The sequence below is a fragment of the Cryptomeria japonica genome, chromosome 4 (genome assembly GCF_030272615.1).
Source record: "Cryptomeria japonica chromosome 4, Sugi_1.0, whole genome shotgun sequence".
Classification (NCBI taxonomy): domain Eukaryota; kingdom Viridiplantae; phylum Streptophyta; class Pinopsida; order Cupressales; family Cupressaceae; genus Cryptomeria; species Cryptomeria japonica.
The window spans coordinates 277,247,067-277,266,926 of record NC_081408.1 but is presented as its reverse complement, the minus strand read 5'-3'; the positions used below and the strand labels follow the sequence as shown (position 1 = coordinate 277,266,926).

Sequence of the window (19,860 nt, the reverse complement as noted above, 5' to 3'; positions counted from 1 at the left end):
GAGTGAGCAAGCTGCTCACATGGCATCTGCTCCTCGATGGATGCCACATATGTGTTCGAGTTGTCATGAGACGTGTTTAGGTCCTACTACTGCTGCAGGATCTACTTCAGTTCCAGATGAGCATGATGCAGCAGATGATAGTATGATGACATCTTATATGGATTTTCTTTGCTCGGATGTTCATCTTGACCAGGTATAGATATATATAATATACATGTACATGTCAATGTTTTTATGTACTTTATTAAATATAGGTATAAACTAAGTGCATCTCTTTTTTTATACAATCTAATACTTCATTAAATAAATTTTGTTTATGTAGATAAGGACTACGCCTAATATTAGAGTTAATATTGCATCTACTGGAGGACAACTCGGCACACCTTATGGGGTATAGTATAAATTTATATCTAGACATTGTACTAGATCTTTTTAAGTTAATATGCTATCGTCGTATATTATATAAATTTTCATGTTGATACATTGAATGCTTCTTTCTCCAGGATTCAGGTCATGAGGGACCCTCTACATCACATCAAGAAGAGGGTCTGACTATTGTGACACCATCTATGGTATGTATCTTATAATTCTTAACTTAAATATGAACTCTTACAATATTGTAACTTTACTTGAAATTATTTAGTACACATATATATGTTCACTAAATATGATTTCATTAAATGCATGTATGCAGGTGGACACTACCATTAGGATAGGTTATCCTCATAATTTTGATCAGAGCCAATTTGAACGCACATCGACATCCTTTGAGGTATTAATATGTAATACTTAATTTGATCTTATTTTGACTCTTAATTTAAGATTTAATTGGACACTTTGAATTTGACCTTGTACAGGAGTTAGCTAGCACTGCATTTGGTGTTGATACTGCACAAGATACTGCTAGAGGAGATACTGCTACAGGATCTGATGAGCATATGGTAAGTTTGTAACTTAATTTATGAATTCTACTATATTTGATAAATGATTCTTTTAATAGTTAATTTCAAGTAATATTTTAATATTATTTTTTTATTGTACAGCATGAGACAGGTGGATCTGGACCACGTCCCGAGGACAAGAGAGATACTGCTATAGGATCTGATGAGCATATGGTAAGTTTGTAACTTAATTTACGAATTCTACTATATTTGATAAATGATTCTTTTAATAGTTAATTTCAAGTAATATTTTAATATTATTTTTTTATTGTACAGCATGAGACAGGTGGATCTGGACCACGTCCTGGGGACAAGAGAGATACTGCTACAGGATCTGATGAGCATATGGTAAGTTTGTAACTTAATTTACGAATTCTACTATATTTGATAAATGATTCTTTTAATAGTTAATTTCAAGTAATATTTTAATATTATTTTTTTATTGTACAGCATGAGACAGGTGGATCTGGACCACGTCCTGGGGACAAGAGACCACGAGATGTTATTGATGATAGCACTTAGATTTTACTATTTATTTGGCTTTGATATGTACTTTTTTATGGACTTTACACATTTGTTTACACGTGCACATACTTTATATATATGGATAGTTGCATAATAGGATTAGATCATATATATTTTGTGCATACTTTATATATTTTGTGCACATTAGATATTATGTGGAGTGAACATCATGTTACCATCTAGACATATATATGGATTAGATATTATATGGATTATGTGGACTTGAAATTTTACTATTTATTTGGCTCTGATATGTACTATTTTACGGGCTTTACATATTTGTTTACACGTGCACACCCATACTTTATATATATGGATAGTTTCATAATAGGATTAGATCATATATATTATGTGCATACTTTATGTGTATTGTGCGCATTAGATATTATGTGGACTTGAAATTATGTGCACATTAGATCATATATATTGACTTGAAATTATGTGGACTTGAAATTTTGCGCATACTTTATATATTATGTGGACTTGAAATTTTATTTATGGAAGTTGTGCTTAAACAACTTTATAGGCATTATGTGGACTTGTAATTTTATTTTTGGAATTTTATTTAAATAGTTCTTGTGATTAGATAAACTACATGTGCATACATCTTGAACTAAGTATCGAAACATATCTTATAATTATAACATATTCTAAATCAAAAAGTATCATTTAACAAATATAATGAATAGAACTTGATTAAAACATAATTATCTCATTCATAAATTTGACCAGTAGTCTCTCATTTATGTATATTGTACACAAAATGTAATCAAGAAGACATATCTAAAATAAAATAAATAGTCTATTTAAATTATAATAATAAGGATTTATATCTCTCAAAATACAACATAAAGTATGCACAAACAATAGTAGTCATTGAGGGCAAGTCTACTCTGAGAGACCTAGAAAAAAAAATACATATGATTAGTTTTTATAATCAGGATGCATTGAATTTAAAATACAACATAAAGTATGCACAAACAATATAGTAGTCATTGAGGCCAAGTCTACTCTGAGAGACCTAGAAAAAGTAAATACATATGATTAGTTTTTATAATCAGAATACATTGAATTTAAAATACAAATGGATTTGCCTTAAGGGTACAAAAATTTAACTTACTTGTAATTATTCAAAATGAAACATAAAGTATGCACAAATAACTTTGTTTTCATTGATGCCTTCTACTTGTGGTAGACCTGAAACAAAATTTTAGTAGATTAGATTTTGTAATTATGATTCATGATTTAAAATACTATATATAATATGCATCGCGACTTTTAAAAGGGAGGTGGATTAAGGGTTCAAATTATAACTTACTTGATATTCATTCTATTATACCATCTGCATCCTCTCTCTTTTGCAAAGCATCTATAATTGTCTCGTGCTCTTCCATAGAGAGAGTCCATAATTGTTTATTAGCAGGCCTGCCACGATATCTATCCAATTTTATATTAGTTGCCACTACCAAATGTGAGTAATGTATAATCTTTTTCTCTAATTCATAATCTTCAAATGCGGGCAATCCATTCTTTCTTGTTAGATATTTGCGTAGCCAAGTGCCAACAACAACCACAGATCCTGTTGGATAGTCATAACCATCATCATCTACTCGAGGAGTAGTTAGCTTATGTTTTGGCTCTACACATCGAGCCAACCAATACTCTGTCCCCTCTTCATTGTCCTCTGGTGCAACAACAGCATAGACATGTCCTGTGCACAAAACAATTTTATTTTAATATTTAATGAGAAATAAAAACAAAAATATACACTGTAAGATTTCATAAATTTATGTACTATTTAATAAATCAAAACAAATTTCAAAAATAATTTTACCTTGTTGTATAAGATCTGAAATGCGATCATAGTCATTTGATGCAAACATTTGATCCATATCTTCATTAGTTCTTTCATGCGGATCATTTGCATCTATGGGTGTCAATGATCTTTGTTGCCATTCTTCAACCCATTCTTTATTCTCACAAAATTCCCAATCTCCGGAAACACAAAACTGACAAAAGCAAGCAAGTTGCCTTGTGAATATAGTCCATGTGTTTGAATTAGAACTCTTAAACGAATGCCATTTAGTTGATCCAATGATGGTATTACAATCATGCCGAATAGGAATACTATCTTCCTCTATCAACCAGAAGAAACGTCGAATTGCAGAGTTTTCAGTTGATCCTTTTGACAACTTTGAATTGCACCAATCTACAACTGCACGAGCATCTCTGAATTTCACTGCATCCTCGAATTTCAATTGTTCTCTAGCAAGAGCTCTTTTTATACAGGCACCGGCTCCATCGTGTTCCCCCTTACCATGTCCCGCTTCAAAAAAACTCCATAAATGTTGGACATTGGTTATCTTGTGAACTTTGCATAGCCAATAAAACATTCTTGCATTTTTGAATTGTCCAGTGCAGTTATCTGACCATATCATATGTTGTTTCATGTCAATTTCTCTTTCCTTAAGATTATCATAAAATACCTCGAAACAATGTTGGACAAACTCTGAAGAGTGTAATCGATTATCACTAACATAGAAATGATACTCCCTCAAAATTTTTCTGTTATCTTCTGTACTGTCATGGTCATGTCTATATATAATGTGCACAAATATGGCCACTTGCACTGAGTTGTAGTATTGTGATTGAGTTTCCTCTTGTGGTTTTAGAGTATAATTTTCTGCAAAATCCACAACTGATACTATTGTTCCAATTGGAAATGTGTTCTTGCATATGCGAAACTGTCCATCAAGCCATCGGGCATGTTGGGAATGTTTCACATATTTTGGAACAATATGAGTTTTAAACTCACTAATAAATGCATTCACACTATTCTGTTCTGTAATCAATTCTAAACGTTTCCCCATCTTTCCATCCTTTAGAGGGTATTCTATATTTTTAAATCTCCTAACATCAACCATTTTTTGTCCAAACTCAGATGAAACATGTTCATGCAAACATTCACCTATCGAAGAATAGTTCCCACATAAATTGCAAAGACCATAAATGCATGAACTGGAAAGAAATAACTGTTCATTAGGTGGTTTACAAAATAAACTTCCAATAAAATCTTTTATAGTTTCAGGTGGAACATAAACACCACAATCCTGCACAAGATCATTACCATGCAACATACAACGAATATATCGAAAAACATCATAATAGTAACGAAACTGGACATGAGTTTTACAACAACAAGATATTCTTTGTTTATTGATTTTAACATACCAGGGTTTGCATTTTTCAAATGATCTTTGACTAATTCGTAAATTCATTAACACAGATTCATCACTAAATTTTTTAAAGAATTCAGTTTGAGTCATGTCAAGAAGATGTTTTGGATGAGGATCACGAATTTTTGATCCCACCCTTAACTTTAAAACATCTCTAACATTTGATGAAACTCTAGTGTTATCATGCCAAAATTTTATAATTAATTGTTTAGTTTCATCATTTAATTTCATGTCTGACCTTTGAAGTCTACCACTAAAACTCCAACAATGGTTTAGTGGATCAATTTCAATTGTGTCTCTTCTTTTGGCCGCTCTTGACAAGGTTCTACGATGTAAGTTCAAATAGCCACTTATATCACTTAACATTCTTTTATTAACAATCATTTTGTCAACTATAGCAGTCGTTATAACTCTACGTGCTGCATTCTTATCTTTAGATCGACTTGTTTTTCCTATAGAATCGATGGCACTGGCAACAGTAGATACAACTTGCTTATATGATTCATCTTTTCTTTTTGGTTTTGCATAAATACCTATTTTTTTCATGACTTTACGCATTTTTAACATTTTTATTAATTGTAGCATTAATTGACATTGGAATCCTAACTTTTTATTATAGAAAAATTGTTTATATAATCTGTTTGCATGTGTTCTGATTTGTCTCCAAGAAACTAACCCATTAAGATTATCTAGCACATTGCTATCAATAGTAAACAAATTACATTCATTTTCTTTTAGAGATGGTGGTGTAATATTTTCAATTTTTATTTCTTTTCGTATTGGTGTATGAAATTTATATCCAGCTTCATTTAAATCAGCAATTTGATTGGCATCATAGTCATCAGGATTTAAAAACATACCAGGATTCGCATCCACATCAACATTTGCATCAACAGTCATACCCGTGTGTGGTTCTATATTTTTTGCATCCATCATGATGTCTTCAATGGTCTCATCTACAACGGGCACTGAACTAGATGCTTCAAAAGTGTTATTCAATTGCCGTTGTTGTGATCTTCGATCTCTTTGGCGTTTTGCCTCCTTCTCTCTTTGTGCTTGAATTTCGTCCACTGTCATTGTCTTCTTTTTTTTCTTTTGACGTTGCTTAGAACCCATTTTTACAAACTTGTCTTCAAAAAATCGCGTAAAAAATATTAAAAAGTACTGCCAAATGATGTAAAAAATCTTTGTCAGTACGGATTTCAATGATATTGTAGTAAATCGATGCAATCTTTTTTTTTTTTACAGCAACGGTTATTTTAATAACGGGCCCCCGTTATTTTAACAACGGGCCCCCGTTTATAAAACGGGGGCCCGTTATTTAAATAACGGGGGCCCGTTATTTAAATAACGGGGGCCCGTTATTAAAACGGGGGCCCGTTGTTAAATCCAACGGGCAGAAAATGAAACGGGCCCCCGTTTTATAAACGGGCCCCCGTTTATAAAACGGGGGCCCGTTATGTAAAATTTGAATTCACAACCCGCCACTTGCCTCGGGATTAGGCCCGGGATAGGCCTGGGATGGCCACACCTGAGACATGAACCTGCAAATTCAAAGCTCCATGAATGAAAGCACAAATATGATGAAATGAAATAGTTTACGTGCCTTTAATCAAAGAATTTTTATACGAAATTGAAACCCATTTCAGATTATACTGTCTAGATTCTAAATATGTAAATTAATTTAAAAATTGATTATTTTAAATATTTTTCATTTAATTTATACTAAATCAGGGTCATAAATTTGAAATATTAACTAATTTTCTTAATTTAATAACTTATTTATTTTAATGAATTTTGAAAAAAAAATTATATGTCATCAATCTACACAAAATTCTTTTCAATTTAAAAAAAAAAAATTTCAAAAAATACTAAGTTTACGTCAAATTATGTGGGTCGTACATGTCAAATTTTTAAAAAGATAATTACGGTCATTAAAAAATTAATTAAAAAAAAAATATTTGAAAAAAAAATACAGAAAAATATGCTCATCAATCTTCAGTGTGTTACAAACCATTTCCCAAAACGGTTTGAGAAAATAATTTTAATTGTGTCAAAAAGTGTGGGTCGTACACATGCATGGTATGGTCCTGAAACAGGCATTTTTAAAACATAGTTTTTAGAACTTCATTCAAAAAGTTATTTTTTATTATGTGGGTATTAAAATAAATTACATATTTGAAAAGTACACTCAGAGAGCTATCTTTTATATTACTGACTTTTTTCAAGATTCAATCTCTAAGTGTTTCAAAATTTAAGCTCAAGTGAGACAAAATCTGAAAAACAGGGAAAACACTTCCACTTTTTGGCCAAAAAGTGGACTCATCTTCTTGCACTGACCCCTAAACATGAAGGGAAATTAGATTTGTCGTTTAAAATACATATCTGAAAACATCCCCAAACTTGCAAGACTAGTGCCTTGTTCATTGGGCAACAGAGTCACAGACAGAACTACAAATATGACTCATAGATGCAAGCTTATTTTCCTTAAACAAAATATTCATGCACCAATACCTTATATTAGTGCACTATTTGATTCATTCACAAATTTATCAGATCTGGATACACATTTCATCATTCATGACTGACTACAGAATTTAAAACCTTTCTTGAAGGATACCTATAAAGAGTCACACAATTTCCTTAAAATTAACAAATCTTCATCCTCCTTGAGGATTCAATTTATGATAATGAAATGCATACTTAGAGACAATACTGTGAGGAATTTACTCATGCCTGACACAAGCAAGACCTGCAACTAAAACCACATTTACAACAATACACTGCAATCTCTGTACCCTGAAACCAAACAGAAGCATTCACAAATCTGGTTCATGATATTCAGAAAGTGGAAGCCATCAAATCTGGAGCATTTTCCAAATTTCTAGAACCCTTACAACTGAGAAGAATTCAGAATAAAAAGAGGAGGGAAGAAAATCAAATCTGCAACTGAATTGCCAAGTGTCTCCTCTCTAACTGAATTTTGTTCCCATGGAAACTGCCTCCAAAATATCTGACATTTGTCAAAATTAACCTAATAATCAGATTCCTCACTCCGAGAGCTTTCCGGCGATATATAATACTTTATATTTTGGCCAAAATTTAGACCCTAGACGAATTAATTCCAATTTGTGCTCAGTCATTTAAATATTTCGAATTTTAATATAGTCAGAACTATATCATTTATTCATTTTAATTTTGATTTTTGCCTCCATTTGTGCTCTAACACCTTGCCACGTGGCTGCCTCCGATTGGTCGATGGGGTTGACCAGACGCCACCTGGGATGACACCTCATCATCGCCACGTCATCTGCTTTGTCACTGCCACTTGACCGCCACATCATCACCACTTTCTGCCAACTGTGCGGCAACTGTGTGCCACCTCACCGGGACCCGCCTGCTGGACTGCCACCTATCACGACACGTGGACGTCTCTCGTTCACTTTCGCTATTTCGCAGGTTTAACTCGCGTGCATCTTCCCTTCGCGAAATAGCGCGCACCGTCGATCCATCTCGAACTTGCTCACTCGTTAACTCGACCTTTCTCTGCAAAATTTCGCCTATCTGCCTCGGGAAGTGTGCCTGCATGGGGTCCACCTAGTCACCATCCAGTCAACTCCTTCGTCGCCTCAAGAAGCATGCTCGCGCGGGGGCCCGCCTTGGGCGCCCATAGGCACCGTCCGTCAAAAGCCTTTAAGGCTTTGACATTATAGTATGGTGGAGTCTTATATTTAAATACCAAAAAGTTACACTTCCCAGCCAATGTGGGATATTGCACTTATGCCTGGGACTGTGCATTTTGAAGCTTTTTCTTGAGTTTTAATGGTGTCTTCTGAGTGTCTTCATTTTCTTGAAACCCTTTGTTGCCTTATTTGAAACACCACAAGGGAAAAATATTGGTTTTGCCTCTGTGAATGCATTTGTTTCAAATTTTAATGGCATCCAAACATCACTTCTTACACCAGCCAATTTGCATTTTGTTTAAACTTTTAATGGTCTGCTGTTAAACTACCATGCACAGCAGGAAGGAGATTGGCCAAAAAGCTACCAATGTGCATTTATTTATTTATTTGGCCTTTTCAAATGCCAAATTGGGGGGGTTTTAAATCCTTTCCTAGCCACTAATGCAGAGGGAGGACTTAGCCATGGGCTTGCCAATTTAAATGCTGCAGACTTCAAAACTCAATACAAGGCTGAACTTGTATTTTCTATTTGAATTTCATTGCCTACTGCTAATTGCATTAAAGATTTAAAAAAAATCAGTTTGTTTTACCAATTACCATGGCTGGGAACATTGGCACTAAACTTGCCAATTGCAAATCTTGAAGTTTTTAATATGTATGCTGAAGGAGGGGGTTTTATACTTGCCAAATGCATTTGTTTTAAAACTTTATGCTGTCTCTTTCCATCCACACTCCATGAGCTGCTATTTCATTTTGCTTGGAGTTACATAACTTGGAAGTTTTAATGCTGCTGTTGCAATTGGCTGGAGTTTTATTTGCTGCAGTTTAAACTTCAAACTTTCACCATGCCACACAAGAGGAAGTTAATGCTCTAAATGCATTTTCTTGGAAGCCTTTCATGATGATCTTTTAATAGCCATGCGAGGAGGGGAAGTGCTGGTTTTACACCTACCATAATGCCATTTGCTCTTTGTTTCAATGTTTCAAACATCTACTCCAAAACCATTTCCTTCCATTGCATGAGTTTATAAAAGATTGGAATCTCTAATATGCCAATGTAGAAAATTCAACTTTGAGTAAGCCATAGCATCAATCACTTTCTTGATTATCTCTAGGGGTTGAAATACTGTGAAATTAGAACATTCCGCCACAAAATTAATGCACAGGCGTGAGCCAGGTCGGGCCCCAAAGTGGGTCCTACTAAAAATTTTTCGTTTTCATGCAACTGACCCCTGGAATGCTTCACGGACTTCAAACATACCTCTGGAAATGATTGGCACCATTTTCGGATCATAAAATTGCATTTTACATCCTTCAAGCAATTACGCCACAATTTTCGCATTTAATCGCGAAGACGTAATTTTCAAACCTATCAAAACACCTTTCTAGAGCTCGCCATCTGACAAGCATGTACTTTGATATACAAGGATGAAATCTACCAAACGGTTTCTCAAGATGAGTCCTGAGTGAAGAGATATTTATTTCCGAAAACGGCCAACTGGCTTTGTCGACACTGTGGACCTGATGAAGTCAATGTTCTAGCAACACATGATGCCTTTCTCAAAAATATCAAACGACCTCCGTAGGCCCTCAAATTTGGAACACAGGTACCTTTAAGTACATACTAAAACTTTGGATTCTCAGTTTGATCACCAGACTGACAGGATGCAAACGGTGCGCTCACCAAAATGGCTACATTAACTGATATAACATTGGAGTGCGGATAACTGAATTTGATGGCAAAATGAGCTCTTTTGAAAAACCGATCAAACGGATTGATAAAGGCTTGAAATTTGAAATGTAGCTCACCACTTATACCAAAATTAACCCGGAACAAACATTCTGACATGACGCTCACCAAGCAATTTTTACAATTGTGCAAACATCACAAACTACAAACGGATTGAGCTTTGAAAACTGAGCAAACGAATTCATAAGGACTTAAAATTTTGCATTTTGACTCACATTTATGCATAAAATTCAATCTGTTTTGAAATTATTCATGAAAATCAACATGGCAAAAGATGTAATCACCCAAAGTAGGCTACTCAATAAAATTTGCACTTGTGCCTAGAATGCACTTTCAGCTCACCCCTCGAAATGGGTACCTAGTAAACTTCTCCAAACTGAATTTTGAAAGTTGCAACACACTAAATAGGCCAAATGAAAGGTGTGGGACATGAATCCCGAGCCTTACCCTCCGAAAATCAACCGGCTCCATTTTACCCCCTTGCTAACTAGGCCATTCAAACTGACTTATTTTAATCATTCGGAAATGCAGAGCAAATTTTTGAAATGGGCCTATAAACTTGACTCAGTTTTAATTAGTCCCAACAGTTACATTGGCCTTTCTTGTGCTTAAGAGTAAATGTATATGCTTGTAGGTACTCTACCCATTTCACATGTCTATGGTTGAGTTTATCCTGAGAATTCACGAAACTAACTGCTTGGTTGTCTGTATACACAACAAATTCCTTAGGAAGCAAATAATGCCTCTACTTCCTGAGTGCCTACACCAATGCATATAACTCTAAATCATAAGATGAATACTTTTTCTTTGCATCATTCAGTTTTTCACTAAAGAAAGCAATTGGTTTATTATCTTGACTCAAAACTGCACCTACTGCAAGATGACTGGCATTACATTCTATTGTAAAGAGATTATCAAAACTAGGAAGGATTAGCACTGGTTGTGTAGCAACTCTAGTTTTGAGTAACTCAAACCCCTTATTGGCTGCTTCGGTCCATTGAAACTTGACTTTATGACCACCTTTTATTGTATCTAACATGGGTGCACAAATTTTGCTGAAACCTCTGATAAACTTCCTGTAAAACTGGGCTAGACCATGAAAACTCCTAACTTCATTGGCTGATTGTGGGGTTTGCCAACTTGTTATGGCTGCAACTTTAGATTGATCCATCTTAAGATCTCCACTGGACACAACAAAACCAAGATAGACTAGCTCTTGTTGCATAAAATCACATTTTTCAAGATTTATGGTTAACTGCTCATCAAATAATCTTTGCAAAACAATAGCTAAGTGTTTCAAATGCTCCTCTTTAGTCTTACTAAAAATGAGTATATCATCTAAGTAGACTACCAGAAACTTACTGAGAAAATCTTGCAATACTTCATTCATTAACCTCATAAAGGTACTGGGAGCATTAGAGAATCCAAAAGGCATAACCAACCATTCATAAAGACCCTCATTTGTTTTGAAAGCATTTTTCCACTCATCACCCTCTTTTATTCTTATCTGATGGTAACCACTTTTTGAGTCTATTTTGGAGAAATACCTCGCACCCCCTAAACAATCCATCAAATCTTCTATCATGGGAATAGGGAATCTGTATCTTATTGTGATCTTGTTGATAGCTCTGGAGTCTGTGCATAGTCTCCGTGTGCCCCCTTTCTTAGGTGCTAACACAGTGGGTACTGCACAAGGATTTATACTCTTTCTTATTAATCCTTGATCCAATAACTCTTGAATCTATCTAGCTACCTCTTTGTTTTGCTTAGGAGTCATCTTGTATGCTGCTTTGTTTGGCAAAGAAGCTCCTGGTATAAAGTCAATTTGATGACTAATGGCTCTAGGAGGAGGTAATGTTGCTAGTTGTCTATCACTGATGATGCCCTTAAAGTTATCAAGAAGTTTCTACACTTCTTGTGGGATCTCAACTTGTTTTTCTTTCTTATCCTCCTTAGGTTTTACTACAAGTTCATAACCAATCCCATCTCCCTCTTTCATGGTTTGGATGAACTCTTTTTCATTGACTAATAGCACTTTAGGTGCCTGTGGTTTGCTGTTCTCTATCTCTTCACTAAGGGACTGAATTTTGTAGACAATGCCATTCTTTTGAAAGTTATATGTGTTTTTTTCACCATCATGGTGTTCCCTTCTGTCAAATTGCCAAGGTCTACCCAATATTAGATGGCAAGCATCCATGGGAAGGATGTCACATAGTATCCTATCCTTGTATTCACCTCTATTGAAGTCTACCCATGCTTGTTCATTCACTAGGACATGTTGCCCCTTGTTTAACCAGGTTACCTTGTAGGGTTCACTATGCTTCATTCTAGGTAGGTTCAATTTGCTAACTACCTCCTTTGAGATAATATTATCTATGGAGCCTGAATCAATAACCACCTTACATACCTTGCCCAAGATTTTGCACTTGATCCTAAACAATGCTCTTCTCTGAGACACTTCACACTTATGAGGTTCTTGCATCAATACTCTCCTCATCATTAGACTTTCACCATCTTCGGGTGCTAGGTGCATTGCTGGAGTTCTTGTACTACTCCCTTCCTCTTGCACATAGTTCACTTTTTTTTCACCTCCATGGGAAGAACTAGGCTTTTCAAGACATCTATAAGTAGGATGACCCGATTTCTGATAGTTGTAGCATTTCATTGTGGAGAAATAAGACCCTCTACCTGCACCACTAGACCTACCCCTTCCTGGGTTGCTTGATCCCCTTCCCCTATAATTAGGTTTGCTCTGAGAATCCCCGCTTTGCTCTATAAGCTTAGATTCCCCCGGGGACCTTTGGTCTATGTGTCTTCCCCCAAAACTGCCTTGATGGCCTTGACCATCTCTACCTCTCCCTCTACCTCTGTTATGCTGCTCTTGCTTCTTCCTACTCCTTTCCTCTACCTTGAGTGCAAGTTGATAGCACTTCTGGACTGTTGTAGGGCACAACAAACTTAACTCTTCCTATATGTTCCATCTCAAACCATTGAGGTACCTAGCAACCTTGACATTCTCATCCTCTTGGATCTTTAACCTAAGGCATAGCTTCTGAAACTCCTCCATGTAGGTGCTGACATCTAATTCTTTTTCCCTAAGGTTTTGCCTTCTCCTATGGAGCTGTATTTGATAGTCCTCTAGAATGTAAGCCTCTCACATGTTGGACAACATCTTGGGCCTCTGTCACACCATCACACTCAAAATGGTTCTCAAGCCCCTCAATCCACTCCATGACCACTTCTGGGTCCATTTTACCACTGAATAGTTGGACTCCTTCTAGTGTTCTCCCACTCATAGCCTTTAAGGCTTTCAAAAAGGGTTCATTCTCTATCACAGGGTCTGGCATAGGGGTGTCATCCTCTATAGCTAATAGCTTACCCTTACCTTTTGTTCCCTCTATCTTATTGATGGCTTCATCTGCCTTCACTTCTACTTCACCCAACTTCTGTTCTAAGAGGTCTAGCTTCACTCTGAGTAACCTATTTTCTTCTTCCTAGTCTTCCCCTTTCTTTGCTAATTCTGCATTCGTCACCATGGTTGCCAAATTGCTACTTCTTCCCAAATGTAGTTGTGCTCTGATACCACTATGATAGGGAGGATAGTGCTAGGTGCTTGCTAGGTGACTAGTATGTTTGCTAGGTATTAGTTCCTTACTGTTTTCAAGCTTTAAACACCAAGGTCAGAGTGCAATTAGATCAAGGGCAGTCTAACAACTCACCTTGTTCCACCTCCCTATGTCAAGCTCTCCTTGGCTACTCAAAATGCTCCAACTCCATAATCTCTCTGGTTTGGTAATCCAACTCCCTACTCACCCAAATGGCATTCAATCCTCTATTCTTGATCTACTCTCCAACTGCACAAAGACTCCTCTTAGTGGATTATGAGTTTGAGACAAGTTTTGTTTCCTTGGATGTTTGTGGGTCTTCTACATTTTGGAGTGTAGAAGCCTTCACAAGTGCTGCAACCTAAATTTTGGAGTCTTCCCCACCAAAAGAGTTAAATTAACAAATGGACAACTTGTTTCAACTATTTTTGTTGATCTTTATGCCTTACATCCTTCATGTTTGTACCCAATTTGACAAAAACTTAATTTTGAGGCCTACAAAGACTACAAGGAATTAGCCCTCCATTAGGAGTTTTGTGCTCACCCTGTTCAAACGATGGACTTCCAGAACAAAATATTCACATTTATGGATACCCTTTTGGGAAAAATTGAAGATTCATAAAGTTTCAGGGTCTCTTAGGCCTTCTCCATGATTGTCCCAAAAATGGGTGAAAAAGGAGGGTTTTGAAGGGTTTTGATGGTGAAAAACCAAGATCCAAACTATAAACCTCCAATATTGACAAGAGACCTTAGTGCCATCCTACTACTAAATATTTAGGCCACAAATAATAATATTTACACTTCAAAGTTTGAAGAACAAGTTTTTACAAAAACTTGCTTATAAGGAAAATGCAACATTTTACAACTTTTCCAATATTGCCTCTTTCAAACACATCATTTGCAAACAAAACCAATTACATTCAACATGTGAACATGTCTCCCATATAGAAGCAAAGAAGAAGCATGTTATCCCTGTATACAAGCATTAGGCAATTACAAAATGGATCAATTCACTATCAAGCTGACTGTTGCTACCCTTTTGTCTTTCACTGTTTTTTTGTAATTCACTGTGACCAAAACTTTCACTGTTACAACTCTTCACAAAAAGTCTGTTTGGGTGCTCCTTAACAAGGCTCAGTCTTCCATGGTTTATTGACCTTGGTACCTATCAGTTTGGAGGAGGAGATTACGAATATACCTTCAAAGAAAATGTAAAACTCAGTCCTAGTTGACCATGACAACAAATTTGCATTCCCAATTTTGCCTCGAAGATCATTGATTGATCTTGGCAACTCCAAGCTCATAGATGACATAGAGACACTCCTTGTGCTCATTTGTAAGCAATTAGAAAGAGGTATACAACCTTACAAGCTCCAATACATGATGGAGAGTAGGCTAATGAAAGAAAATAGAGTCTAAAATAGCGACTCACTATTTTTTTACAATATTTTCCAAAACTAAACATGAAAAAATTCTCCTCATGGCTTAGAAAGCCTCTTTGCCTTGGAATACAAACTTATTCATCAAGGCAAGTCTGTTCAACTTTTAAATGCACTTGCTATAGTAGAGCAAAGCATTAAATTCCTTCAAGACCCTAGCCAAATGGCACACTTGCCTAGGGCTTAATGGCCACAAAAACTCCTTACACCTACATTCTTGAAAACAAAACATGTATTTACATAGTCTACAAGTTGACTAACTAGTTCTTGGGAAGCCATGAGCATTTTAGGACTCCAAGAAGACAAGTTGGTCAACCATCCTTGCCAATTCCTAGACGAGGTAGTGAAACTGTCAAATCAAACTAATTTTGCCACAAACTCAAAACTTGATAAAATCAAATGCCACCAAAGGGAAAAGTTTAAGAAAACATATTAGAATCAGAAAATGCAAGAATAGTATGACCAAGTATAGCTGGTGTATGGACTGTTGTTCACATGGAGCCAAAAACTAGAGAAAACCAAACAAAACTAGTTTAAATTTGAAAAATGCTTCTTCACTTTGAATGATAAACCCTTACAATAGTTAAAAAAGGAGATTAAATACCTCTCCAAGCTGGTTAACCTCCTGTATGGACAGGTACATGTCCAAGGGCACTTAATTTTGACATTTTGATGCCCAAATGACAACTTTTGGTGCCTAGAAAATGGAAGATTGACCTCCAAAACTAACCATCACCTAAAAATACTTCTCATACCTTAAACCCAAGCATAAAACATTTCTGAAACCTTTTCAAAATAAAACCACAAAAAAACTCATTTTTCCATCATTTTGCCAAGCAACACCAAACTGGCAACTTTGAGCAAAAAGATGAAAACAAGAAACCAAAACCCCATAATGAGTTCAAAACTCATCAAAACATCCTAGAAAAACTTAAAAACCATCCTAAACAACTTTCCAACTTAAAACAACAAAAATCAAACCTGAGATGAAAATGAAGCTGAGAATGAAGCTAGGTGCTCCTGCACCAGGTCATATCAAAAGGGGCCTGGGACAATTTAGATTTCTTACTTTTAAATGTAATCCATCCCTCCTCAACCCTAGCAGCAATCCTTTGCCAAGAAGATGATTCTAGAATAGAGGATCTCCCACCACTAGGAGGAACAAAGGTAGCATCCGGAGAGGCAGGGACAACAGAAATCTGAGAATCAGATGGATCAGACAAAGATCCAGTAGCAATCTGGGAAGCGTGAAGGTCATCTACCAAAGAAGAAGATACAACATCCTTCAACCGATCAGCCGGGATGCCACCACAAGAATCCACACACACCTGAGGCAAAGCAACACCAAAACTAGGGCCAACAGCTAGAGGCGCAATACCTTCAACCACATCGACCTGAGGAACATGAGAAACCATCTTGGAGAAGTGTTTCTTTCGAACAAAGTAGTGTTTATAAGAGGCATCCTTCCACCAAGAAACAAATATTTTTTTCTTTTTATCTAACTCACACTGTGCAGCAACATGCCTAGTCTGGAAGCAATTTTGACATCTGGAGGGGATACCCTCAAAGTCGAGCGGTTGGACCCAAGATCCCAAATAAGAGTCAATCTTTATCTTAGCTAGGAGCCCTTTAGAAACATCAGTGTCAGCCAAAATCCGAGCATAAGTACAATGATATATATAGTAAGAATCCTTATCAATCATTAGGAAGTCACCTAAAGCCTCCCCCACTTCCTCTAGCAGAGAGTCCGTCCATAGATGAAGGGGAAGGTTAGGGAGCCTAACCCAAATAGGAATCCTATTAAATGAATTAGTAGATGGGTTAAAATTCAATAACTAGGGTTTAACCATCAAAACAAATTTATCCTCCCTGTTAAAAGGATTGTTACATAAAAATTTTGATCTATCCTTTGCCTGTTCAAATTTAGCAATGAAAAAACCCTTGGCTAAAGGATAAATGTTTACTGTACTCTTTAAGATCAGTTCCCAACTTTGGGAAATCCAAGTGTGCACCTGAGGAAGGCTTGGCCAAAAGCCCTGAAACACTGCAAATCAGTCCATGAAAATCAAACACAGAGGAGTTGTGGATGGTCTCCTTTTCAGTGTCAGTAGACACCTTGAAAGCCAAGGGATTGCAAATGGGAACTGTATATGGTGAAAATGGATACAATAATAACAGAATTGAAAGGCTAAATGAATTCAACCACCAAACCCTAGCCTAACAACAACAAAGATCCACCATAACATATGAAGATTACCTAAGACAATGTAAATAAAACAAAATCACAAAGATTATACCATCACATGTCCAATAGGGTTTTGATCTCCATTCTTCCTATCTCCATTGATCTTGCTTGATATATTTGCTCTCAGATTTTATATGCACAAGAGCTCAACAAAGAACGGAATGTGGTTGCAAGGAGGATCATAGTGTAGTCAAAATGATCATTAGGGTTTGATAATGAAGGAAGCATCTCCTTAAATAGAAGACACAATATGAAATGGAGGGATAAGATTGAGAGGTGTAAAAAGGAGGTTGGCTAGGATTAGAGGGTAGGTAGAAGAAATAATAGAATAATGAAAGAGGTAGGTAGTGTAGGAATTAAGAGATGAATGACACGTGTCATGTGTAGAAAAAGATAATGAATTAATTAAATAAATAAAGATTTATTTAATTAATAGAAGAAATGGGATCAATTAAATAAATAAATGTATTTATTTAATTTAAGAAAATGATTATTTAAATAAATAAATGTATTTATTTAAATGAGAAACAAAGCTAGAAGAGGATAAATGAATTAATTAAATAAATAAAGATTTATTTAATTAATAGAAGAATTAGGCTTAAATAATTAAATAAATAAAATATTTATTTAATTAGAGTGGACAATTTTGAGTGTCTACATTTTGCCCCTCTTTGAGACAATGCGGCTTGTCGCGTTGTTTCAAAGAAGATAAGATGAACTGATACAGAGTTGCCCCAGTATGGGAATGATATGCCCCCTTGAGAGATTGGATGAAAATGTCTGAAAAGATTGCAGACAATCTCTCGATAAGAAAGAAAGGCTAGAATGAACTGATCGGATAAAGTGACAGAGTCATGGGATAATGAAGACTGACTCGGAAAACGAAGGCTAGGGGTAGTCTATAAGATAGACCACGGGGGAAAATACATCCTCATTGTCATCTACACATCCACGAGAGCATATTGCAGAGTGAAAATAGAGCAAGAGCAGTCAGCAGCGATGGCTTTCACTCACAGATTCGACTGCGTTCGCCGATTTTAGAGGCCAGTGGAGGCAGGAGAGCTGGTGAGTACCACAAAACCTCCTCGTACTTTGATGCATTTATTGTTGTCATTAATGCATACTAGGTAGTGTAATAAATGCACGTTTATGTCATGTAAGCGCGTTTGCATTTGAAAAGTATGAATTTGCATCTTCTAGGTCAAATCGGTAGTTCTGTGATGAACATACGTTGTCGATTGGATAAGCTACTGAGAGTATACACTCAAGAAGGTCCTCTAGGAAGACTAGGATAGATCAAGGCACTTTGTGATGAACAGTGAGTACCAAGATAGAGTACTTTGTGATGAACAGGGAGTACTGAAATATGAGCAGCACTTTGTGATGAACAGGGAGTGCAAATGTGAGTAACACTTTGTGATGAACAGAGAGTGTCACACACGTAGTACTTTGTGATGAACAGTGAGTACCACTAGGATAAATAGCAACACTTTGTGATGAACAGTGAGTGTCACTATAACTAACATGATTGAGTTGTTTGACTGCAGGAGTATTTGCCGATGCTAGAGTCATGAGAGAGATTCCCGTCGACGTAGAGGTTGCGACCTGAGTTGTCGCTCGAGGACAAAGCTACCATCGAGGAGATGGGTTTGAGACATGTGCTATATGTGCCTGAGTTTCGGGCAAACATGGGTTTGCTGACTGCGCTAGCTGAGAGATGGCACTTTGAGACGTGCACGTTCCATCTGCCGATGGGTGAGATGACAGTCACCCTGGAGGATGTATATAGGATTATGCGGATACCGCCGTATGATCGTGATGGAGATCGGGAGGCCTTGAGATAGGTGTTCCAAGATCCCAAACTGGAGATGAGGGCAGGACATGTGGCATGGGACACCATGACCGCCACAGGGTTAGCATTGTCGGTCGTGATCGGAGGAGCGATCAGTAGATTTCTATGCCCAGACAGGGTGACACGGGGATTGGCAGTGGGCTGGGGGGAGCACTGGAGACACTGGTGACACATCACACCAGATATGCCTGGGGACCATGTGTGTTGGCCCACTTATATTATGAGCTTCACCAGTTTGTATACCATGGGTCAGTGGGATTGGGCTGCGGGGTGACACTACTGCAGGTTTGGGCCTATGAGCATCTGTTGATTACCCGACCGATACACTTCAGGGGTAGAGGTCATGGACGCAGCTTTGTGCATTTGTACAACATGATCACCTTGCAGCCACGGATTGGCAGGTTAGAGAATTGGCGGTGAGTGCTGGATGATATCGATGTGGTCATATGGAGACCATATCTAGGCTGCGAGGAGTGGGAGGATGATGCAGTGGAGCTGCCATACACCTTCCGGAGCAGGTACCTGATTGGGCGGACGCCCTATATATTAGAGAGATAGCTGGTGGACAGGGTATGCAGGCAGTA

The 19,860-nt window shown here is 36.8% G+C and overlaps 1 protein-coding gene across 1 annotated transcript; it reads left to right on the top strand.

Annotated features, from left to right (window-relative positions):
* The first annotated feature begins 374 nt into the window (after positions 1-374).
* LOC131874762 (uncharacterized) lies at positions 375-1,499 on the top strand. Its single transcript, XM_059218680.1, has 7 exons — positions 375-391; positions 504-572; positions 695-772; positions 858-941; positions 1,044-1,115; positions 1,218-1,289; positions 1,392-1,499. The coding sequence occupies exons 2-7, from the start codon at positions 570-572 to the stop codon at positions 1,461-1,463; spliced, it is 381 nt and encodes a 126-aa protein (XP_059074663.1). The 5' UTR covers positions 375-391; positions 504-569; the 3' UTR covers positions 1,464-1,499.
* The last annotated feature ends 18,361 nt before the right edge of the window (positions 1,500-19,860 follow it).